The sequence below is a fragment of the Ahaetulla prasina genome, chromosome 2 (assembly GCF_028640845.1).
Source record: "Ahaetulla prasina isolate Xishuangbanna chromosome 2, ASM2864084v1, whole genome shotgun sequence".
NCBI classification, from domain to species: Eukaryota; Metazoa; Chordata; class Lepidosauria; order Squamata; family Colubridae; genus Ahaetulla; species Ahaetulla prasina.
In genome coordinates, this window is record NC_080540.1 from 250,804,467 (window position 1) to 250,830,652 (window position 26,186).

A 26,186-nucleotide genomic window follows, 5' to 3' on the forward strand; every position below is an offset into this window, starting at 1 on the left:
CTAACCCTGCTGCTAGGAAAAGTGGAAGGCAAAATGAGAAAGGGACAGTAGAGGATGGGATGGTTAGATAGTGTCATCAACGCAATGAACATGGCTTTGGGCAAACTCTGGGAAACAGTGGAAGAAAGTGGCATGCTGTGGTCAATGGGTTTGTGAAGAGTCAGACTGGCTAAGTGGCTGAGTGGTTAAGATGCTGAGCTTGTCGTTCAGAAAGGTCGGCAGTTTGGCGGTTCGAATCCCTAGTATAGGTCTCCTGCATGAGCAGGGGTTGGACTAGATGACCTCTAAGGTCCCTTCCAACTCTGTTACAGTTAAAGACTTAGTGAGTGATCCACAACAACAATCCTGCCTTTATTTGTTGAAAATAAAAATAAAAAAAACCTTTTTTTTCTTTACAAAGAGAAGACAAATAATATCAGGAAACGTAATGTGATCTAGTTGTTTCGAAATGGAAATCGGATGATTTGGCCAGCCTCCACCTGAATTTGCTCATAGACCCATTTCCGGTTGCAGCGACATTCTGCCCCACACTTGGTTGAATTACACTTAGGACAAGGGTAAAAGCAGCCCAGGCAGTTCTTCTCTAGACAATCACACAAATCTGTTTTATTGGAAATCAGATGGCCGTGTTTGTCATATTTCTTCACAGTCCTATAAAAATAGCAGACAAAGGAAGATTGTTAGAATATGAAGTTTTTTTAAAAAATGAAAAATGCACTCTAAAGCAAAAAAAAAATTTTTTTTCCAGAATTCCCCTCTGATACTATTTTAATGTATAAATAAAGAACACTTTTAACTTTATCTCAGAATGGAATGCAGCCTTACCAGAGACCTATTTAAAAGAGGAGGAAGAAAATTGCTTTGACAGATGGTTCCTCAGGACTGCTTAGCATGGGATTTTTTTTAACTCAGGTAAACTATAAATGGCAGCAGTGGTGTGCCAGATTGTGTCCTGTTAGGATATGCACTTTTTTTTTTAATATATTAAAGCGATATCCCCAGTGGAAAAGAGAAATATTAGGATTCTGATCAGCTATGTAAATCTTAAAAGCAGGGCATGCAGAGCAGCAAATTAAATTCCAATTAAGCAGAGGCTTACCAGATTGCTAATGTGGAAAACAGCCAGCCACAAAGACTGGATAGCGAATTTAATACCCATCCAAACTAACTCTAGATAAAAACTGACATGTGGCTATATTTCTTGGAAACTGCATATATATACAGGTAGTTCTTCACTTATGACTGGTCCTTTAACAACCATTAAAATGTATGACAGGCCTAGAATAGGTGCTAGCCAGTAAAGCACTTCGGGCCATCATAAAATGTCATTCCACCTCCTCCCCCCCACCCCCATATCAATGATCACATTTTGGATACTTGGCAACTAGCTTGCAGGGTCCTGTGATCACTTGGCCATGATTTTTGCTGGTTTCTGGCAAAAATCACCCATTCAGAAGAATGGGTTCTCGTTTACAAGCATGGCATTTGCTTAACGAACACAGTTTCATTTAACAACCACTGCAAAAAATGTTATAAATTCAGGTTCAGTCACATGGGTGTCTTGACTTATGACCAGTGGTGGGATTCAGCTGGTTCTGTCCGGATCGTGCAAACTGGTAGCAGCGACTATGAGAAGCACCGCCCACCTACCCAGATGTAATGTGTGACTACTGCGCACAATGCTCACATTTGCAAACCAGTAGTGAAGGTAAGTGAATCCTACCTCTGCTTAGGACCATAATGATTTACAGCCAAAAATCTGATTTTAATTGCTATCATAAATCAAAGACTATTATATATATGTAATGTATGTACTGTATGTGTATCAGTGTGTATGTGTGTGCATGCAAGTGTCTGTATACACAAACACAACTGCATATAAAATAAATAAATAAATAAATAAAATGCATGAGGACCAGAAAATAGTACTATATATAGCACACAAAATAACACTCCTAATTTACTCTTGCCCCTTAAATCTTCTTTAAGGGGGAAAAAAATCTTCTCTAGGGGGGGAAAAAAAGTCTGGAATTTAGAAGAGACATTATGAATATGAAACAGCGTTTCAGCCTTGAAATTTCGAATCCAGAAAACTTTGCACCATTAATGTTAATTGTATTTCATTTAATCTTCTGTGCATGTGTGTATGTGTGTGCATGCAAGTGTCTGTATACACAAACACAACTGCATATAAAATAAATAAATAAATAAATAAAATGCATGAGGACCAGAAAATAGTACTATATATAGCACACAAAATAACACTCCTAATTTACTCTTGCCCCTTAAATCTTCTTTAAGGGGAAAAAAATCTTCTCTGGGGGGAAAAAAAAGTCTGGAATTTGGAAGAGACATTCTGAATATGAAACAGCGTTTCAGCCTTGAAATTTCGAATCCAGAAAACTTTGCACCATTAATGTTAATTGTATTTCATTTAATCTTCTGTGCATGTGTGTATGTGTATGCATAACACACTAAGTTTAAACCAATATTTGTATTCATCTTGGCTACCCACTTGTAGTATGATACACTCTACTCTCTATGACCAAATGCAGTCTTTAGCCCAAAACCAATTGTACACCCTTAATCTTCCAAATGACCTATAATTTAATTCTGAGCAGAGAATTTTAAGGACCAATAGCCATGATTGCAGCAATCATGGTAATTATGAATATGTATTTTTTCCGCTAACTGGAATAGAAGTTTCAAGAAGGCATGCATTAGTCTGGAATCTTAAGCATCTGATGATGACTAAACAACCCTGTAAATTTCTATTTCCAAAGCTAATTTAAAATATAGGAAAAACTTGGATACATCATCTTACTTCTTTGTCGTATTAAAACATTCCTGGTTTATCATAGACATACAGACTTTCTTTTGTTGTTCCCGAGTTTCTGGGTTGAAATCTGCCAGCAGAGGTCCTGGATTTTGAAATGCCAAGCATTTTAGCTGTCGTTCAATTTGTTGCTGTCAACAAACACAGTAGTGGTTATGATAAAACGGTCACAGTTACATTTAGGAATTCAGTATTAAATGAAAGCAGAAACCTAAAAAAAAACCCTCCAGCAATTAAACTGCAGAATTCACAGTAATTCCTGTTAAAACATAGAATTAAATTCCCTTTTAATTAATATACTGCTTAAAGATTAAAAAAAACATAAAATTGTATCTGGTCTGTAATTTTGAATTGTATGTGATCTATCTTGGTGAATCAATCTTGGTGAAACCATCACTATAAATCTCCAGTCTACCTCAAATCAGAAGACCTACTTTTGGATTATAGGTAATTTATTCAGCATGAATTGCAGATGTTTCATTAGATGAATTTAGTGGAATAGACAAATTATGTCAGAGTCAATTTACCTGACCTGCTAAAAAGGCAGAAAAAACCTCAACTCTTATTATTTCATTTGTAAAATATCATTTTCAGCATAAGCTATCTGTTTAGTCCAGTGATTTCCCAACCTTCGCAGCTTGGCTGCTCAGTGCGGGGAAGAGGAACCGGGCCATGTAAGTAAGCAAGTTTTGCGGCATGTGCATGCCGGCTTGCCACTCGTGAGGCCTAGTTGCAAATAGGCCATGGCCAGGTAGGAGGCCACAGTCTGGGCCAGATTCGGGACCCCCGATTTAGTCCATCTGAATTATATCACATTGAAGTAAGGTTAGGGATTCTAGTAGCTAGCTGAGGCTGCTGCTAGCATGTTCCTCTGTGGTTCTCCCACGGATTAGCAAGATTCTCCTACTGTGCCTATAGTAGAAAAAAATGAACCTAACTAACAAAATGAAGACTTTACCCACCCCCATACCCCACCTTGACTTTTGGATATGACCAAGGTAAAACCCTCTTTTTGCGTAACCTGATCAGAGTTGAATTGACTCCCTGTGTTTTGCCTTAGCAAATTCTCCCTGCCCCCACTTCCATCAAGACCAAAGAATAGAAGCATCCTCACCTACTCACAGCATAGCACAAAAGCAACAGAAAGTTGTGATCTAGTTCTGATCTTATCAGCTGATGACCTCAACATTTCATCTCTTCCACAATGAACATCTCCAGCTCTGCTGCGTTTCTAAAGTCCCACTCTGCCTGACAATAGGAACAAGGACAAAAACCTGCCGAGCTTCCCCAAACTAACCAGCCACTTAGATCCCTAGGATTTCCTGCCTTGTAGCCCTCTACTGCTATTAAAAACTGCTTTTCCATTGGTCAGGGACACTTTTTCCCCCCCTAAAACATGAATCCAATGATCATTGCAATAACTATGGTTTATTTTTTATTTTATTTTTATTTTATTTTTATTTTCATTTATATCCCGCCCTTCTCCGAAGACTCAGGGCGGCTTACACTATGTCAAGCAATAGTCTTCATCCATTTGTATATTATATACAAAGTCAACTTATTGCCCCCAACAATCTGGGTCCTCATTTTACCTACCTTATAAAGGATGGAAGGCTGAGTCAACCTTGGGCCTGGTGGGGCTTGAACCTGCAGTAATTGCAAGCAGCTGCTGTTAATAACAGACTGTCTTACCAGTCTGAGCCACAGAGGCCCTTATGGTTCTTATCAGTGTTGTACTCCTTACTTTGGCAAAGTTCCACAACAGTGCCAAACAGAAACCCATCTCTCACAAACAACACATTTTCCCATTTCACTTCCCAACCCTTGGGTGACAGGAGAAGAAAGGGAAAGGATTGATTTAAGTTGGCTTGCCTCTATAGTCAAGCTTACTGTGACTCAGTAGCAAGGTAGGAAGTGTTGCTGTCCTTAAAAATTCAAGGTAATGACTGATGGGTTCACCAGTTTCATTTTCATTCCTATCAATTAAAAAAAACCACCTCCAATTGTTCTCAATACTGTATGGAAAGATAGGGCTAAAGACTGTGGATACACTTTCCTGTTGGCCAGATTTTGAAAGTACTGTATTTATTTATTTCCCGTTACTTGTCCCAGCTTCTGCCAACCTAGCAGTTTGAAAGCACATAAGAAATGCAAGTAGAAAATTAGAGACCACCTTTGGTGGGAAGGTAACAGCGTTCCGTGCGCCTTTGGCGTTTAGTCATGCCAGCCACATGACCATGGAGACGTCTTCAGACAGCGCTGGCTCTTCAGCTTTGAAACAGAGATGAGCACCACCCCCTCAGGAACGACTAGCACATATGTGCGAGGGGAACCTTTACCTTTATCTTTATGGGACTAACAATCTCCTTCCTACGTTTCTTTAAAAAGTCCAAATGTCTTCTGGGATTGATTATTTCTGTGTCGAAAAGCAGACCAATAAAAGGCTTTGCAAAACAGACATCTGATCTGATCTGATCTGATCTGTATTGCAAACCAAGCCTGAGTGACCATAGGCATCAACATCCAATGACATGCTAAAAAAAAGAGGGAAAGTTCACAGCAGACTTCAGCAGTTGGACAGAGCCCTCTCCCTGACCATTTAGTTGACAGACTCATTTCTGAGGGACTGTAAATGATCCTTACTACAAGACTTGTTTTGGGAGAAAATCGAAAATATCACTTCAGCAGCAGAACAACCAAAAACAACTTTAAGCTGCTCCTGCAGCAAACTGGGGATGAAGCAAGCAATGTTACAATTATATTGACCCTTAGAAATGGTTGGGCTCTTTATCTTTGTTGTGCAAAGGGTCTCAAGATCAACACCTGTCCTTGGAATTTATATAAGATAGACATTTCAGGAACTTTACAGATATTAGTTCATTAGTAATGTCCTAATATATATATATATATATATACTGGTTTACTAAAAACTGCTGATTTTTTTTCCTCACAAAGTTTGGCTTTATTGTTTTGTCTCAATTTAAACCAAATAAAACCAAACTTTAGAAGAAAAACACAGTTTCTAGCAAACCGGTGATAGCACAAGGTAGGGGTGTCAAACTCACATCGTCACAGCATCATCACATGATGGATCATAACGTTTTCCCCTGTTGTGGTCCGTCAGCAGCCTACGGAGCTGGCAACGGAGTCGGACAGCAATGAGGCTGAGGTGAGGCCAGGGTCATCGGGAAGTGAGATGTGGACTCCAGAGCCTCCAGAGACTGATAGTAGTGAAGCAGAGGAACAGGAGGAGCCTGTTCCTAATGCACGCATGAGAAGAGCTGCCAGAAGGCAGGAGCAGCTCAAGCAGAGAGGACAACTCGGGAGTTGGGCAAAGAGATGATTGGCCCCTCCCATAAGGCTTAAAACAGACCAGGTGTTTCAGCTTTGCCGGAAAACAACGTTGTAGCTGCGTCTTCTGCTCCGTCTTCTGCTTCGTGTGCGTCTTTGTTTTTGTGGCTTCTGGACTTTTGCCAGGAAGGGCCTTTGGCATTTTGCTTAATTGGACTAAGGTTTGTTAGATAACTGAGGAATTTGTGTTGGGAGGTATTTGTTTTACTTTTGAGTTGAACGATGCTGGAAATGAAGTAATTTCCAGCTGTTCAAATAAAGTTTGTTTTACTACGGACCAAGTTTATTACTACCTACTTGGGTCTGCGTCACAACACCCCCCTTCGCTTAACCGGGCATGGGTGTGGCCAGCGTGTGACGCATCCAGCCTGTGGGCTGTGAGTTTGACAGCCCTGGCACAAGGAATCTGCCATCCACTCTGGCCCAAGGCCTGTAGGAAGAACCAGATACTATTGACTCATTTAAATAAGGTCAGGGTAGGGGCAGTGGGGATTTTGTTCTTGAAGGCAGACCCCACAGGAGAGGAGGCCTGCTTCTCTATCTGGCATGTCAGTTGTCCTGCTGTGGCTAAATATTTGCTATCTAATTACTTGGAAGAAAAACTCCATGGTCTGATACCTGAGCAGGTTTATTTAGCACATGGGACATCAAACTGCATCACATTTATTCAGGTCTTGGGACACATTTACCTGTACATGTTTGAGACTTCAAAAATAAACCAGAAATAAAATGAAGCCTGCCTCAGGCAATTTATGCACCCAGCATTTCATGATTGCAGCAATAAACCTCAAAGCATTCCGGCAGAAGTCTTTCTATGCTCACATATTAGTCTAATATATAACATTATTCAAACTTAGAGTGCTTATTGTCTCCTGGTAAAAATGAAGTCTGACTAGATAAATTATTATTCTGTCTACGAGGTAAGGGCTGAATGCCCTGCCCTTGGAACTTTATAGGATAGACATTTCAGAAACTTTACAGGTAGTACTTCACATGGTGTGCTAATCCATACTTGTAATGGTATGTGGGAATGACCTTAGGAAAAGGGGTGCCTAGGAAATAATCAGATAGCAGAGGACATAGCATGCAGCTGCATAATGGCCAGAGAAGGAAACCCAGAAAGGAACCTCCTTAACCTCTCAGGCTGTAAAAGAAACAGCGGGAGATTTATATTAGCAGTCTTGCAAGATTCTGTTTATGTGCCTTTACAATGGAATTGGCTCATCTGTTTGCGTTTCCTGCCTGGGAAAGCTGACAATAATGTGAATTGCTTAAAGCTGAGGAAAAACTAGTGGGGCTTGCTATGGATTGATATACATAAGAAACAGAGCAGTGGTGAAATCTGAACCGGTTTACTACCGGTTCGGTGGCTGCGCATGCACTCTGCGCGCCAAATGTGTGCTACGCGCACACATGCACAGTGCGCACTATGCACCAAATGCGAGGTGCACACCCACACACATGCAGTGTATGCCAAAAGGAGGCATGGGGAGGAAGGTAAGTAGAACAGCACATGGAGGGGGGGAATCAGCTGTGGCACACGATCGTCGGAGCCTTTTTTAAACTTTTTTAAAGCATTTTTTTACTACCTATTCGGGCGAATAGGTAGTATGCTTTAAAAAAGTAAAAAAAAAAAGGTTTTGACAATGCCACACTACAGCTGTGATCATCAGAGCCTTTTTTTACCTTTTAAAAGCATTTTTACTACCTATTTGGACAATGAGGTCGTAAAAAATGCTTTTAAAAGTAAAAAAAGGCTCAGACAATCGCATGGCTCAACTGTGATCATTGGAGCCTTTTTTTTTACCTTTTAAAAGCATTTTTTACAATCTACTCCTACCATTCGGGTGGGAAAAGCGAGTGAGCCAGAAAGAAGCGGCAAGTGGGCAAGCGGGTGACCAGGCAATTGGGTGGGCATGGGCGGGGGGGCAGGGATTTTTGCTACTGGTTCGCCGAACCACCCGCTGCCGTTGCTACCAGATTGACTGATCCGGTCTGAACCGGGAGCATTTCACCCCTGAAACAGAGGGAATGGTTCCTACCTCTGTATTTTGTTTGGAATGTTATGTTCTATCTGTGGCTCTTAAACAAATCTTGCTAATTCTCTGTTAGCTGTATTCTAGACAAACACAGCTTGTAAAGACGGGCATAGCTTTCCTAGGACTGATATTTTGATCCTAGTATTGTCATGTTGCCTACCTTGTTAATAAATCATTGGGATAGTGGGATCCTTCAACCCATAAGTAAATTGTGCATTTATTCAACATTAGGCGGCATATCTTAGAAAAACAGAGGCAACTTTTTCTGTGTTAAATAGTGAGACTGAGTAAATGTGTATACTATAACTCACAATGTTTTCCTCAGACCATGTTCATTTGGAGTATAAATATATTATTGCCTTTTATTAATTATTCAATTTGCAAGGTAACTTGCTTTAGAACAGGGGTCTCCAACCTTGGCAACTTTAAGACTCGTGGACTTCAACTCCTAGAGTTCTTCATCCAGCAAAGAGAGACTCAAGAGCAATCGATCATTTAGGTGGTCACCATAAGCATATCAGGAGCTAATAGATGATAAAGTAAGGGCGGTAATAGAGGGGATGCTTTAACCCAGTGTTTCTCAACCACATATCTTAGTTGACAAAGTGGCAAGGTGGTGTCAGTTCTGATAGGTGGTCTATGTGGTACCCAGGCTATTCCCTGGGTATGCAAACATCTCAGTAAGTACTGTTGGACCAAAAGTGGCTGTGACTTTGGCTCTGTTGGAATTGATTGGGCATATCTGTCTGTTTGTCTGCCTGCCTGCCTGCCTGTCTAGCTTGGGATTTCTACCTCATCCTGCCATTGGCTCAAATGGTTTTATGCTGCACCAGTTTAAAGTGCTGCCCAGCTTGATTTTGCCTGCAGGGGAAAGGCTAGTAAAGAGAAAGCAAAACAGAAGGCTGAGCATCAGGGAAAAGAAAAGCTAAAACAAAAATAATCTGAACAGGATCATCCATAAAAACCTCAGACCAGGGATCCGGAAGCTGCTTTCAGTCTTGATTTATTTGCATCATATTTGGAATGGTGCTAACAGTAACTTCCCACTCAAAAGATCTTCAGTTGCAAAATACTCCTATAAATTAAAGCTACAAAGTGTTCAGGAAACGGCACCCACACTTCACGAATTTTATAGGCTGGAAAAAATAATTACATGGAATAGAGAACAAGATAAGAATGAGATTATTTGTGTCATTCTAAGACATCCTGGGCGGGGAGGGTGGAAAAAAGAAAAAGAAATACTGTTTGTCTTTGTCTTGCGCTATAGTTATTAGACCAGAAGGACAAAAAGAAATTTATATCATTCCACAGACGGCACTGAATCAGTGGTGGGTTGCCTCCGGTTCGGTCTGGTTCTTGAGAACTGGTAGTAAAACCGGGGGGGAGAGGCTCCACTCAACCATCCGGATGTTATCATAGATGAACTGCACATCTGCAGAAGCTTGGCACGTGTGGAGCAAAGTGAGCGCACACGTGCGATCCCGTTGCGAACGAGTAGTAAAGCTAAGTAGAACCCACCCCTGCACTGAATCAAGGTGTATGGACAGAGAGTTGTATTAATTTATCTTATGTCAATATGACATATCTACAGCAAAAGGGTGCCTTTCAATACCTGTACAATTAACACAGGGGGCCCCCCAAGGCTGTGTGCTCTCTCCACTTCTCTTCTCTCTATATACCAATTGTTGTGGCTCCAGCCTCCGAACCTGGCCCCATGCCCGAAAGTGATTCTGAGAGTGAGGGGGAAGGGCCAGTAAGGCTTACCTCAGGAGCACCGATTCCTTTGGCCCGGCTCCAGGAGCCAGAACCAGGCCAGTCGGAGGACGTAATGAGGCCAACATCCCCTGATTCCTCCCTTCCTCAGGCTACACCTACAGATGCAGCTGATAACCATACCAATCAAGCCTGGACCAATCCGCGCTTCAGAAGATTAGAGAGGCGTCGTCATCAAAGGGAATATATAAAGAGTTTTGGGACTGCTTTCAGTTCTACGGGAAGCAAATTAGCTGAACCGTGTCGAAGTGAGCTGAAGTCTTAATCTATTTGAACTTTTTGGTAGTCCCGGCCAGAACTGATAACAACCGTGTATCCACTGGCTGAAGGCCAGCTCGTTACTCCAGAGTGAGGACGGAGACAGAACACCAATGACTGCATCTCAAATGAGCCGTCTGTTAAACTACTGAAGTTTTCAGATGATACAACATTGATTGGTCTCATTCTAGACAACAATGAATCCGCATACAGACAAGAAATTGAACAACTAGCCTCGTGGTGCAACTGGAACAATCTAGAACTGAACACACTCAAACCCGTAGAAATGGTTGTAGACTTTAGGAGAAACCCTCCCATACTACCACCTCTTACAATACTAGACAACACAGTATCAATAGTAGAGACCTTCAAATTTCTAGATTATATCATATCTCAAGACCTAAAATGGACACCTAACATCAAAAACATCATCAACAAAGAATGTTCTTTCTGCTCCAACTCAGAAAACTCAAACTGCCCAAGAAGCTGCTGATACAGTTCTACAGAGGAACTACTGAATCTGTCTTCTGCTTCTTTATATCTGTCTGGTTTGGTTCTGCAACCCAACAAGACAGACACAGACTTCAGAGAATAATTAGAACAGAATTGCAGAAAAAACAATTGCTACCAATCTGCCTTCCATTGAGGACATGTATACTTCACGTGTCAAAAAGAGGGCTGTGAAAATATTTACAGACCCCTCGCATCCTGGACATAAATTGTTTCAACGCCTACCCTCAAAACGACACACTAGAGCACTGTACACCAAGACAACTAGATTCAAGAACAGTTTTTTCCCGAACGCCATCACTCTGCTAAACAAATAATTCCCTCAACACTGTCAAACTATTCACTAAGGCTCTATTAGTATTGCTATTGGTCTTCTCAGCGTTCCTGTCACCCATCTCCTCCCACTTGTGACTGTAATTTGTTGCTTATATCCTTGCGATTTATATTGATATTGATTGTTTCCTAGTATGATTTGATTGCTTATTGTAGCGTATGACTGTCACTGGGTGTTGTGCCTTGTGATTCTTGATGAGTGTACCTTGTCTTTTTATGTACACTGACAGCATATGCACCAAAGACAAATTCCTTGTGTGTCCAATCACACTTGGCCAATAAAGAATTCTATTCTGTTCTGTTCTGTTCTGTTCTGTTCTGTTCTATTCTATTCTATCTGAAATTGGTAGCAGCTGCAGAAAAGCAAAAAAAATGTGGTGGTGAAGACACTGGAGCAAAAGTTAAGAATAAATAAGGAGATTGTGATTCTGAATGGTATGCTAGTTGATGTTTGCGTTACCATCCCAAAATGGTGCTATGTTGTTGTTGCTGCTGCTACTGCTGCTTTTTATTTTTCTAACAGCACAAAGGGAGCTAGAATGGCTCTATTTTTCTGACTTTTATTTTAGATCTTTTATGAGTTGCAGATACGTTAAAAGATATTTTAAAAAATCGGAAAAAGGCCTTGACCACCAGAAAAGAGATATAGATTCCACGCTTTGGTCAGACTTAAATTCTGAAGCTCTCGCTTAGTGACTCAGTATTGTAGGTTATATAAATGGAGCTAAAAAGTTAGCATCATAAATGATTTATACACCACAGCCTCAGCCCAGCTTGTGAACATTTGGCCATTGTCTTTGTTTTCTTGCACCAATAATTGCAGAATCATCTGGACACCATGATGGATGCACACATGAAAAAAGTCTGAAATGAAGCATATGCTCTGATACAATCTTATCTGAAAAAACAAGCATTAGCTCTAAGAATTTGGGTAAATTATATGTAGGCGGGGCCATTGAAGCACTTTCTATGAAATTATGCAGCCAATGCCCCACAACTTTTCAAAGAGAAGAGCAACCAGGATGATTAGGGGACTGGATATGAAGAACGGTAACAGGAACTGGGCATGGCTAGTCTAGTGAAGAGAAGGACCAGGGGAGACATGGTAGCAGTGTTCCAATATTTGAGGGGCTGCTACAGAGAGGAAGGGGTCAAGCTATTTTCCAAGGCACCTGAAGGCCAGACAGGAATAATGGATGGAAACTGACCAAGGAGAAATTCAACCAATAAAGAGAAAATTTTCTGATAGTGAGAATAATCAACCAATGGAACAGCTTTCCTTTGGAAGTTGTAGGAGTTTCATCACTGGAGCCTTTCAGGAAGAAATTAGACTATCATTTGTTGGAAATGGTGTATGGTCTCATGCTTGGGAAAGGGGTTGGACTACAGGGTCCCTTCCAACTTTGTTAATCTAATCTAATCTAAAGTTTCTCCTGGGTGCATACTAGAGGGAAGGCAGGGATATTTGGATAGTTGAATATGAGGAATGTGAACAATGGCTACAGCATATGAAGAGAACTTGTATAAAATGTTTTATAGATGGCACATGTCACCGGAAAGATTGGCAAAAATGTTCATGTTCAGAAGCAAGAAATTATTGGGCAAAAATTCAAATATGACTAGAGAAAATGATACAGCAACACATTGATCTTAAACCAGAGCTGTCCCTGTTGGGTATCTTACCGGAGAAATTCAGTAAAGAAAATGCATATTTTATTATATATTAATAACGACAGCAAGAATGGTATTTGCACAAAATCGGAAAGCCGAAAAAATTCCTACAAAGGGAGAGTTAATTAAGAAAATATTAGAATGTGCAGAAATAGTAGCTTAATAATAGCAATTAGAGGGAAGGAAGAATCGGAGTATTACAACATATGGGGGCAATTTTATCAATGGATAGAGACTGAATATAGACAATAGACAATGTAAAAATAAGAAACATGGGGAAAATATGTTGTAATACATTAAATTTAAATGGAAAAAGAAAGATAAATATGTACTAAGAAAATGATGATAAATGTTGAATACGACGACACAAAAATTTTGTACCCAGATGTTACACTGATTGATTAATGAGGAATTGTTGGTTTAAAAATTAAAATTAAAAAATCTAATAATAATAATAAAAAGAATATGAGGAATGTGGCAGATTATCAACATTGGTTCAAGCTTAGTGAGACCTGAAGATAGATAGGCCAAGATTGTAGAACTTGTTTAGGCAATGTTAGCACAGGTGAACTTACCCAACTAAAGAACAGACTGAACACAAATTATAAACCTGAAAAGAGCAAATAGATCAGAGAAGGCAACCCAAGTGAAAAGTTTCCAGGAGCTCTTGAGAGTGGGGCAAAAGGCCTTATCAGACTGAAACCAGCAGCATTATGTACATTTCTTCCCAAATGGGCTGGAAAGATTAATCATTCAATTACTAAGCTTAACTTGGAAAACTTCTAAAAGGTGACCATGCAGAATTTGGCTGAACTATGTATCTTAATTAGGTATTAAAATGTCTATGTGCAACGCAATTGGAATTATCGGATATTCAACCTGGAACCTGGGTTTCTTCCTTTGTGTTGCCACTTGTAACTTGCTCTTACATTTTTTGGAGGGAGTGTCCTTGGAGCCCATATCTCTGGTAAAGTTTTTTTGTATTTGAAAAATATTCACATTGGTTTCTGAACCATTTTTTTTTTTTGCCTCTGATTGTAACGTTTGCTTTGCATCCTGGTTTAAATAAAATATTTGAAATCTGCCTTGAGATTTTTTTGAGTATCTTCCTGTGGATCACTGAGCTAATAAGCCAACTGTGATTTATCAAATAAATTATGGTCAAGTTAATAGTTTAGAATAATGTGTAAATGTATAAAGTGCAATTCACTGCATTAAATCATAGTTGCTTTAAATGATGGATTGCTGAATACACCACAGTGGCTAGATGCACGTAAAACATTAAACCATAGGCAAAGGCTTGTAAAAATGTCATGGTTGGGTTCAAATATTATGCTAAGTGAAAAAGGAGCCACTGTAGGGCTTAGCATTAGACAGAATACAGGCAGTATTTATCACCATGAGCTTCCGTTTAGGAAGGGATTCATGACAAGAGCCCACAACATTTAAGCAGATTCCTAGATTATATTCTTTGTTCTCATTCAAGTCCTCTGATGTATCCTTGGTTTGAATCAGGTACATTTCTAACTTTAGGGTTACCTTAGGCATCCAATATATTTCAATCAATACCAAATTCCAGGAAAAGAAATGTATAGAGATTCATAACAGAAAAGCATAACATATGAATCAAAAGCAAGGCCTATTTTTTTAATCTTTAGAATAGAATAGAATAGAATAGAATAGAATTGAATTGAATTGAATTGAATTGAATTGAATTGAATTGAATTGAATTTTTATTGGCCAAGTGTGATTGGACACACAAGGAATTTGTCTTGGTGCATATGCTCTCGGTGTACATAAAAGAAAAGATATCTTCATCAAGGTACAACATTTACAACAATAATGCTGATCATAGGGTACAAATTTAACACTTAATGATACAACACTTAATGATAATCACAGGGTACAAATAAGCAATCAGGAATTATATAAAAGTGAATTATAAAACACTTTCTGAAAGTTATAAATACTTCGGAGAATTCTGAAGTTGTACCTGTTGTTTTTGCTCCAAGGTCATCTCCTTGGTGCATACGCTGCTCCCTCTTGCCAATTCCGCTGCTGCAGATGGGCCTTCCAAACGATCCCCCATTTTTAAAGGTATGCAAAAAATCTGCAATGAGAAATCATGGATGTAGAACTTTGTCAGGGAAAATGCCAGTGTTATGTACCATATAAGGAGCGAGCTATAGGCTTCACTCAGGTCCTCCAAAAAGGTGGGAAAATACTTAAAGCTCATTGGTTAAGCCATCTGGCAACCCTCTATAAAAGAGGACACTGCCAGACAAGCAAGTTGTTGGGTTGCACTGGTCTACTAATAAAGTTAGTTACTGAAAGACCTGTGTTTGTCTCTTCCATCATTGAATCTAACAGCCAGGATCTTGGACTGTTGAATTAAACACCATGATAATATCCATAGGTGAAGCACTCACCCAGTTTCATTCCCCGAACTTCAGCTTGGTTTTAAGGCAGAACTGTGACTCTCTGACCTTAGGTTAAGTTGTTACATTCTAAAGCAGGGGTTTCCAACCTTGGTCCCTTTAAGACTTGTGGACTTCAACTCCCAGAGTCCCTCAGCCAGCAAAGCTGGCTGAGGAACTCTTGGAGTTGAAGTCCACAAGTCTTAAAGGGACCAAGGTTGGAGACTCCTGTTCTAAAGCACATAGGTTCTGCTTCAGTGTGGCCAGTAAGTGGAATGACTTGAATTATAGTCTAATAATAACTGGTATTATTACAGTTATAATGGTACAAGTGGTCCTAGATTTACGACTGCAATTGAGAGCAAAATTTCTGAGGCTAAGCAAACTATTTGTTATGTGATTTCCCCCCTCCCTCCCATTTTATGACCTTTCTTGCTTCAGTTGCTGAGTGCATCACTGCAGCTGTTAAATTAGTAACACAGTTAATAAATGAATTTGGCTTCCCATTGACTTTGCTTATCAGAGGGTCGCATAATGACCCCAGGACATTGCAACTGTCATAAATATGAGCTCAGTTGCCAAGTGTCCGAATTTTGTGACTGCAGGGATGCTGCAACAGTTGTTAAGTGTGAAAAACTTGAGGTGCGCCTGGAGGCTGCAGTTGGTCCAGAATGCGGCTGCGCGAGTAGTAACGGGAGCCACTCATTGCTCCCACGTAACACCACTGCTACGCAGTCTGCACTGGCTTCCTGTAGTCTTTCGGGTGCGCTTCAAGATTTTGGTTACCACCTTTAAAGCGCTCCATGGCTTAGGACCCGGGTACTTACGGGACCGCCTGCTGTTACCTTATGCCTCCCACCGACCCGTACGCTCACACAGAGAGGGTCTTCTCAGGGTGCCGTCCGCCAAACAATGTCGGCTGGCGGCCCCCAGGGGCAGGGCCTTCTCTGTTGGAGCTCCTACGCTCTGGAACAAACTTCCCCCTGGCCTACGCCAAGTGCCTGATCTTCGGACCTTTCGCCGTGAGCTAAAAACATACTTATTTATTCAAGCGGGACTGGCTTAATAGTTTTATTAAATTTTAATTGGGGTTTTATTGTTTTAGGGTTTTTAAGTTTTTAAATTTTTAAATTTTTAAATTTTTAATGTCGGCCTTTTTTCTAATATGCTCTGTTTTAAATTTTTGTTTTTAATTGTATATATATTGAGTTTTTATCTTTTTGGCCCTGAGTCCTTCGGGAGAAGGGCGGTATAAAAATCTAATAAATAAATAAAATAAATAAATAAAAATAAAACTGTCATAAGTCATTTTTTTCAGTGATGTTGTAACTTTGAACAGTCATTAAACAAACTGTTGTAAGTTAAGGACTACCTGTACACCAACAGTTCCTTGTCCCTTTCTTTAATGGAATCTGCTGCCTTTATACATCTTAAAAAGGTTCCTGAACTTTCTATTTTAGACAGCAACGCCAAGCTGTTCACCAACATCTTTGCACAGCAATCATCCCAGGAACAAAACATTATGAGATTCAGTTTTGATCACTGGCATTTGTTAGGATTTTTTAAAATTGTTGTATAGCTAAACACTTTATATCACAGGGTCTTTTGCTGTCATTATTCTGTATACCATTCAGGTTATTTGAATGTAAAACATAACTGGGAATATGTACATGTACAGGTGAAACTCAAAAAATTTGAATATCGTGCAAAAGTTCATTTATTTCAGTAATGCAACTTAAAAGGTGAAACTAATATATGAGATAGACTCATTACATGCAAAGCGAGATAGTTCAAGCCTTGATTTGTCATAATTTTGATGATTATGGCTGACAGCTTATGAAAACCCCAAATTCAATTGTCCCACTGACACAGCAGCAAACAGATACTAAGGAGCTAAAGCTTTAGCCCAAAGCTAAAGATATTTATGTGCAAATATATTATTAGCCCTGATGTTAGCCTATGCCAGTGTTGCTCAACCTTCGCAGTTTGAAGAAGTGTGGACTTCAACTTCAAGCTATGCTTGCTGGGGAATTCTGGGAGTTGAAGTTCACACATCTCCAAACTGGCAAGGTTGAGAAACACTATTATACAAAAAAATTCTGCCATAATAAGAATTATAAAACACAGCAACCATAATTAAAGTTAGAAAAGGGTTAAACAGTTTTGGAACTGGTTAATCTACTACCAGTAATATCAAATATTTTTGAACAATCCTATATTAAAGGGGGAAATTGCATTGCACTGATCTTATTTATAGAAAGACTCCAGGTGACAGGGAAGCTACCAGTCCTGAACTCAAACACCAACCTCTGACATGTGCAACTGAGGCTTGATTTTAAAAAAGACAGGTGTCAAATATTAAAATTTGCATATAAATTAAAGGCCAGGACATTCACAGTCAGGGACAGGTGTCAAAAAGTCAAAATAACTGTGGGAACCATAAGATCTTGCTCACATGCTTCATTTCGGTTACAGCCTCAGTCTTTGGTCTGCTTATTTATGTTAACAAATGGGCCAGGTTGACCACCTTCTCTCTCTCCTCTACCTTATAATTACATTGGTTAATTTTATAAATAGAATGCCTTACTTTACAGGCAACAAATATTGCTCCATGGTTATTAGTTGAATTATTTTGTTATTCTGATCTGTCCTATCCTGTTTTCAAATATACTATACTATATATATACTATATAGACAGTGTAAATGTATCAACTTATATTTAAGTTTGATATATTTATTTATTATATATGCTGCTCGCCTCACTAGCCAAAGTGACTCTGGGTGATTTAAGGTAAAGCTAAAGGTTCTCATCTCCGTTTCAAAGCCGAAGAGCCAGCGCTGTCCGAAGACATCTCTGTGGTCATGTGGCCAGCATGACTAAACGCCAAAGGCGCACGGAACGCTGTTACCTTCCCACTAAGGGTGGTCCCTAGTTTTCTACTTGCATTTTTTACGTGCTTTTGAACTGCTAGGTTGGCAGAAGCTGGGACGAGTAATGGGAGCTCACCCCGTTATGCAGCACTAGGGATTCAAACCACTGAACTGCCGACCTTTAGCTTACAATGGTATAAAATCATAAATATAAAAATATTCAAAGCATTAAAATTAAGATAAATAAATAAAATTAACATTAAATAATGGTTAAAACCAAGAGCATGGATTTATGAGGCTGGGTTTTATTTTGTCACTCAACCAACCAGCAGAGGGAGAATGTGTGTGTGTGTGTGTGTGTGTGTGTGTGTGTAAATGTATGTGCACACATGTAAATCTCTGTCTCTCCTCTTTTTGGAGAGAGAGAGGGAATCTTCAGGATTGGTTTCATAAAATGTTTGACTTTACATTTTTTCAGTCTACTTTTTCTTTTGGTTGATTTCTCTTAAGCTTCAGGGTTTCTTTCTGTTGAGTAAATGAACATATTACTACCAGGAGCCATGGTGGCGCAGTGGTAGAATGCAGGCTAACTCACTGTTCGCTGCCAGGAGTTTGATTCTGACCGGCTCAAAGTTGACTCAGGCTTCCATCCTTCTGAAGTCAGTAAAATGAGGATCCAGATTGTTGGGGGCAATATGCTGACTCTCTGAACCGCTTAGAGAGAGCTATAAAGCACTGTGAAGCCGTATATAAGTCTAAGTACTATTGCTATTAATTGTAGGTTTATGTATCCACTTAAAGAACAGCAAGCTTTGGTCTCCCTGTAGCACTTCAAGGTAAACAGAGTTTTATTTTTAAGTGATAGAAAACCAAATTATCTCCCTACCATATGCAGGTAGCTACTTACTGATTGTAACAAAAATACACACAATACACACAAACACAAAAGTTCTGCCTTTAGTGGAATAAGTTGTTTCCCTGCAAATAGTGGACAAAGGTCCTACCTTGAAAAAAAATGCTCAGGAATATTTTTGAAATAGCAATTTGTTACCTTTTAACAGTGCTCCAAAATCTGTTAAGTGAAAGCAGGCTTTTCCTTTCTATCAGCAGGACTAACCTCAGGAACCACTCCCAATTTTGTGGCTCTCGTTATGACTTTTCTCCCTTTAAAAAAAAAACCGGAGCCTTATTTCTTCGGCAGCACTACATGTGTAAGGAAATACAGCCTGGAATGTGTTGTATTTCCATACACGTTTCATCAACTATCACCAAAAGGAATTTCACGAACATAAACAAATAAAAAAAGGCTCACATTAGTTCTGAGGGGGACGGGGAGACGGGACGGACATTCAGCATTTTCAATTGCAAATGCAGCAAATAGTTAACGCAATCTACCGTTAGGTGTCAGTGTTGTTCTATGGAGTTCAACCCCACCACCGTTTACCATTCTTTTATATGTTTCACTTTGCACCGGCTTGCATAGATCGGGTTCCCATTTGTCTAGCACTTGGAGGGGTTTGAAACCACCAGATAATCCCAGATTTGTGTATTAGAGTAGGACTTCAGACAAAATATCCCAGAAGAAAGTAACAGTAAATCACTTTTGTATTACTGTCAGGAGAATCCTTGACTTGTTCGTTGAATATATCATCCTCATCCATAGAGTTGTTCCATTCACATTGTAGAAGAGGATCACTTGCTGTCGTACTTTACATTTCAACTAGGTAGAAATTGGTTGCATGTTTTTGGTTAGGAGCTCCGTAGTTTCAGCTTTAAATTCCTTAGTAACCCTTGGTTGGAAGCCATCAGGACCTAGTGATTTATTTTTAATTTTTATTTATTTATTTTGTCACAACAGTATATATAAGCATAAGCATGAAAATAACTATATAATATATAAGCATATATATGAGCATAAGTATGTAATAACTATATTAATTGGATATAATGAAAGGAAACAATAGGACAGGAATGGTAGGCATGTTTGTGCTCTTAGGCATGCTTATTTATGATGTCCAAGATTTGATGAATTCAGCTAACTTGCTTCAAATACAGACAATCGTATCTGTATCGACGATGCATCAAAACAATTTCTTCCCAACATGGATTAATGAATTTAAAGCAATCTGCCCAGACAGTTCCCTTCCCAAAATGTGAAAAACAAACAGTCACAGTGGCTACAAATTTTTAGAGCTGTAACCCAACACATCTGGAGAGCAGATTAAGAAACACCAACTTAAAGCAAACTCGTAACTGTGTACAGCTATTTTATTGTAATAATGCAAATAATTCTGTTTCCAGAAATCCACTAAAACTCAAAAACAAACATCCAACATAATTCCAAGATTTTGGCTAGCAACAAGCTTGGCATGCAAGACATGGACCCTAAAATGTCAGTATGTGTGTGTGACTAAGATAAATAAAAAATTTTTAAAAAAATCAAGATTGCAATTTCAGTTACATGGTCACAGACATCATTTTCCTTTTTGTGATCTCCCCACCTTGCATCATATAAAGATCTTCATTGCAAAATGGGATAACTATTATTTATTATTTCATTAGCTTAACTTTGAAATTAGCCTGGTCATGATATGTTGTTGTTATATTTGCATTTAAAATATTGCAGATGTGACCTTCAGTGTTACAGATATATGCATCAGCTGTATTCATATTTATCCTTAGATACTTTGTTACTATTCTTTATTTCAGTACTAAAGGATTCAGCTGCACTTTACATGACTTTAATGACATACTTTGTGATAAACTGCTTATTGGAAAAGTAAACTCTCCATTGTGATTGAAGTCAGGAAATACAATTTCTGTGGTTGGAGTGATTTGATAACATTTTGTCTCCTATTCCCCAAAGACTGAAACCAGAGACAATGTCCCTAAAGGATCAGGCTTCTAACAACGTTAGATAAATAAATTTAGTTTTACTGTAATTTCTTTCCATATTTTATAACATATGCAAGTATGAAGATCGAAATATTTTCACATGAAATAGCCACTAATGTTATTTCACAGAGCAGCTGTTTCAAAAGAAGATTGCATCAAATAGTTTCAAATATTTACTGCAATAAAATCTTTTGGACAATGAGTGAATCCATCTTAAAATTTTAAGAATTTTGTATGATGTGGTTTACTGTAAAAATTAAAATGTAAAATTGAACTTCCTTGTAATGTATAGAAGAAAGAGGTATTTCTTATATCGTCTTTTCAACATTGGTAAAAAAATAAACATTGATTCTTAAATTAATTTTTTTCACATATTCCACAATGAATATTCTATTGCCTAATAGTTTTGGGCAAAGAATGTATTAAAACTATACCAATGTTAGAATTAAAAATCTTTCTTATGCATAACCTACGTTGTTTATACTTTTTCAGCTAATTATTTTCTGTTTACTTGCTCTAAAGAGGAAAATACACAATAGTTAATATAAATAAGCATGAAATAAATGTTTAATTCAATGAATTCAATGACAGATAGTAAATGACCAGTATTAAAATTAGCATCATCTTAAAGGTCTCTTTTTGAGGTGTAAAATTAAGAATCAAGATGCTGATTCACATCTTCAACAACAAAAAATTACAACAAATGAAACATCACTTGACTGTTCTCTTTCAGGTAATTATTGATCAAGCTAGCAATTCTTATTATGTCAAGATTCTTTTTTCAAAACTTACCTAACAAGATTGTTAAATGCAATGAACAATCTGATAGCGAATATCTGTTAGAGGTTGACACTGCATAAATTCAACTGTTAGTAGTGGTACATGGTCTGAAATCCTGCTAATTGTCTTTCAGTAGCAATGCTACTTGTTTGCTCACAAACGTAATTGGGCACAATGGGCAATGTGACTGTGCTAATTAGTGCACCTTCTATTGCACCTGAGTCACATTTAACCAGGGATTCTGCAGGCAACATGAGAAGAAGAACATTGCTTCATTAAAAAAAACACCTTTAAAATCAAGAATTGCAGTTTTACAATGTTCAAGTTTTTATAATTACCATACATTCATGCAGAAGATGAATGTAAGACTTTTAGCACTAGGATTTAAGTTTTTAATTTGATTTTCTGATCCAGATGAGTTTTTTCTGATTTACCTTGGCAGGTGAAGCACAAAGCCATCAGTTGAATTAAACATTTAAACTCGCAGGAGGTAAAAAAACACCACCACCTTCATAACAATTCCAAGATATTCTATAGCAGTGGAGAGTTTTGTATATTATTGAAAAACTGCTGAAAACGAAGATTGAATTTTATTGACATATTGCAATGTATTTTGGGGAGCAAGAGTTGGTACATTCCAAACAATTTTCTTTTATAAATACAAATTTTATTAATTTTTTTCTTTCATCATACATATTTTACAGAATGTTGACTGGGTCATATCTTATACATCTTATACATAATCATAATTTTAGTTATACTGTATTTTAATCTTCCCATTATTTCCAATAGTCATCGCTTTCATATAATCCTTTATCACAAATTAGTCCATTTTCACCATATCTTATTTCAACTTCTACCACGCTGTTTTCTTTCCATAATCCTTTATCATTTTCAATTTTACTTACAAATAAGATCATTTTATGCCTTATATTTCTTCTCAGTTTCAATTATTCCAGTTATTTACCATCTTTCTTCTTTTCCAGAAGTATGTGTCTAATTCCTTTTTCCCAATCATTAGCATTTGCATTGTTCATCTTAATTTACATTGTTATCAAAATTAATAATGTTGTTAAAGTACTTATTTTCACATCTCCATCTGCTGAGATTTATCACAAAGAAGTTCTATTCATTTTTCTTTACAATAATAATCAGTTATATGATTTCAATATTGTTATTCTCTTTACAATTGATATTTTAAATATTCATCTTAATTTACATTGTTATCAAAATTAATAATGTTATCAAATTACTTATTTTCATATTTCTACCTGCTGGGATTTAATATAAACAAATTCTATTCATTTATCTTTTTGATATAATCATTTATAGTCATTTTTCACGATATCTTATTATTTTAACTTCTGCCATATTATTCTCTTTACATACTTCTTTATCATTTCCTATTCAATGCTTTCACCTAAATAACATCATAGTATATCCTATAATTCTTCTTTCTTACCAATACATTAACAATTTAAATTCAAGACTATCAAAATCACTATTATTGTTATATTGTCTACTTTCCCATTCACATTCATTAATCTACTTTATTATATATATTTACTAATATTTACCTCATCATCATTCATCTTTAACCATCATCTCTCAATCTTTTCCCATTTTCTAATAGTTTTTTGCTTGACCCTTTATCTCGCTCTAACTTCTCAATTCTCTTTTTTTTTCTTTTTATATATCTTACATTTCATCTTCTGGATTCCTTTTATCTTTTTTTGTTGTTGTTGTTGTACTTTTTGAGCATCCCTCACCAAGACTTTCTCCTGTCTCTCCCAAATATTTCCCTTTTCCCCTTTTAACTGTTTATTTTTAGGGGGAATTTTCCCCCTTTCCTCTCTATTCCTTTTACATTCCCAAAAATTTCTATAATATCATCTATCTGATTTTTATTTTTTAATATTTTCTCTTCAACATTATTAACTTCTTGCTTCTTATTTACAATTCCCCCTTCAAACTCCTCTTTACTTTCTTTTTCTATATCTTTCCGTGAATTTTCTGTTTCTTTTTTGTCTAATAAAGATTCACACACACTTTTAAACATCAAACTTAACTCTTCATATATCTGCAACTCCATTTTGTAGCAATTTAAAAGATTACTAAAACCTTCCCAATTGTATCTCTTTGTAATTAGCCAAAATTTAAAATCTATTTAATTTTCTTATATCTGCTCTTCTTTTCTTTTCGTCTTTTCTTTCTTCAATTATTTCTTTGATCTTCAAATTTAAAAAGATATCTTGAATTGTTAATTGTCCAAATTCAGCAACAGTCAAATGCAATTAAAAGGCTATCTTCCATGAGAGAAGGGAATACTCCGTATTTATAAACAAATTTCCTGAACAGTGATGTCCCAAGTTCGAGATTCTTTAATAAGCATAAAAAACAAATAGCTTCAGATTTTGCACTTTGACTGAAATGGCTAAGGCAACCCATTAACTAATTGTAATTGGCACATTTTTAATAGATATTTCAATGGTGGCAGAAAAGAAAACGAGCATAATGGTCACCTCTCAGTTTGATTTTTAAAATCTAGTACAATCAAAATAATTTAAGCAGGTTATTCTCTTCACTAAAGGCTAGCAATTGAAATTTGTTCTCGTCCAGCTTTTTCTTCCAGCTGTTGCAGAACTATAACTCTCAGTATCCCTAAATACTGGCCAGATAACCAGAACTTCCTAGGAACTAAGCTTCATTTCAATATTTCAGGTTCCCACCTTCTATCTAGTGGAATTTCAGTAGATTAAGGAGTTTCTCACATAAATCTTCAGAGAACAAAAACACACACTATGTACACTACAATCCTAGACCTACCTCTGTGGCTCAGACTGGTAAGACAGTCTGTTATTAACACAGCTGCCTGCAATTACTGCAGGTTCAAGCCCCACCAGGCCCAAGGTTGACTCAGCCTTCCATCCTTTATAAGGTAAGTAAAATGAGGACCCAGATTGTTGGGGGCAATAAAGTTGACTTTGTATATAATATACAAATGGATGAGGACTATTGCTTGACATAGTGTAAGCCGTCCTGAGTCTTCGGAGAAGGGCGGGATATAAATGCAAATTAAAAAAAAGTAAATTATACCAAAAGAATATAATTGGATATATTATCGCATACACATATTTAGATGTGCAGGCTGTGCATGCATATTTGGAAAAAAAGCTCACTGAATGCAATGGTATTTATGTCTAACCATGAAGAGACTTGGATGAGGAGAGTTAAACTCACACAGTTTTTCTTGGCACATGTAGTCTGGCTTTCCTTAGGATTTTAAGGACAAAATGTTCCTGCCTCAGCTGTAAAAGATTTCTGAAAGTACATTTGCTAAAGAAGAAGGAGCCCTAAACAATATAACAGAATAACAGAGTTGGAAGAGACGTTGGAGGTCTTCTAGTCTAATCTCCTGCTCAAGCGGGAGATCCTATAACCAGTTGCAATAAATTGTTGTCCGGTCCCTTCTTAAAAGCCTCCAGTGTTGGAGCATTCACACAGCATCGTACTAAAAAAAACCCTCCATAGTTCCAAAACATTTCAAATCCATTTAATCTATATATATAAATTGACCATTTTTTAAAAAAAAGACACCTGAAAAGGCAATGCTTAAAAAGACGTTGGTATAAAATACCATATATTTTATGATCTGAAAACTGAAAATTAGGCACAAAGTAAATTTTCTCTGGGCAACATGACATACATTCCAATGTTCTGTCAATGCTGATTGATTATTTCTGACAGATCTTTCTTGGAGGGGGGAGTGAAGGAGGGAGGGGAGAGGGGGGAGAGAGAGAGAGAGGGAAAGAGAGAGAGAACAACTGTCCCAATTAGAAAGCCGCTGTAACCGAAAGAATGAATATCAAAATCAATGCTCAAGGTATCTTTTCTGATCTCCAGTTTGCGCACCGTCTCCCTGAGCAGTACAGCAATAGTATTTAAGGTCACAACAGCAAATAAGTAAATGTGGACCCCTCATATTAACAGAGCCAACTAGACTCTTTAAGGCCACTCCATTTCCATTTTTATCCCTTCCATTCAGTTTTTCACTGTGAATATGCAGGATGTCCTTCCCTTAGTCCCACTAGACTAGACAAGTGACAATTCTCTAACAAGAGAATTTGGGAAAAGAAAATGCTGTGGCTTATACAATGTGGAAGGTATTACTGCCTTTATTTAAACATTTTATTGCTTAACTTCATTAGAGTCCTTCCTTTGTTTTTTGACTATTTTACTAAATTAAACAAAAGTTAAGCTCCAAAACTAAAACTTTTAGAAAATTTTCAAAAAGAATGTTTACTATAGTTTATTTTGAAAAATAATAATATATATATATATATATATACACACACACACACACACATACATACATACATACATACATACATACATACATACATACATAGATCTTTTATACCTCACTACAGAGAAACACATTTTCAGGTGATA

At 37.6% G+C, this 26,186-nt stretch overlaps 1 protein-coding gene across 1 annotated transcript; it reads right to left on the reverse strand.

Annotated features, from left to right (window-relative positions):
- Positions 1 to 351: 351 nt before the first annotated feature.
- Positions 352 to 19,145, reverse strand: ARL14EPL (ADP ribosylation factor like GTPase 14 effector protein like). The gene is made up of 4 exons (XM_058173449.1): positions 19,111 to 19,145; positions 14,765 to 14,881; positions 2,825 to 2,967; positions 352 to 651 (listed from the first exon to the last, which is right to left on the reverse strand). The coding sequence occupies exons 2-4, from the start codon at positions 14,858 to 14,860 to the stop codon at positions 435 to 437; spliced, it is 456 nt and encodes a 151-aa protein (XP_058029432.1). The 5' UTR covers positions 14,861 to 14,881; positions 19,111 to 19,145; the 3' UTR covers positions 352 to 434.
- Positions 19,146 to 26,186: the final 7,041 nt, after the last annotated feature.

Excerpts from the sequence above, each read along its gene's own strand:
- ARL14EPL (XM_058173449.1), bottom strand. The coding sequence starts at position 14,860 with ATGGGGGATCGTTTGGAAGGCCCATCTGCAGCAGCGGAATTGGCAAGA. Across the intron at positions 2,968-14,764 it reads CCTTGGAGCAAAAACAACAG|CAACAAATTGAACGACAGCT; the intron begins GTACAACTTCAG and ends GTTTGTTGACAG. Across the intron at positions 652-2,824 it reads TGTTTTAATACGACAAAGAA|GACTGTGAAGAAATATGACA; the intron begins GTAAGATGATGT and ends CTATTTTTATAG.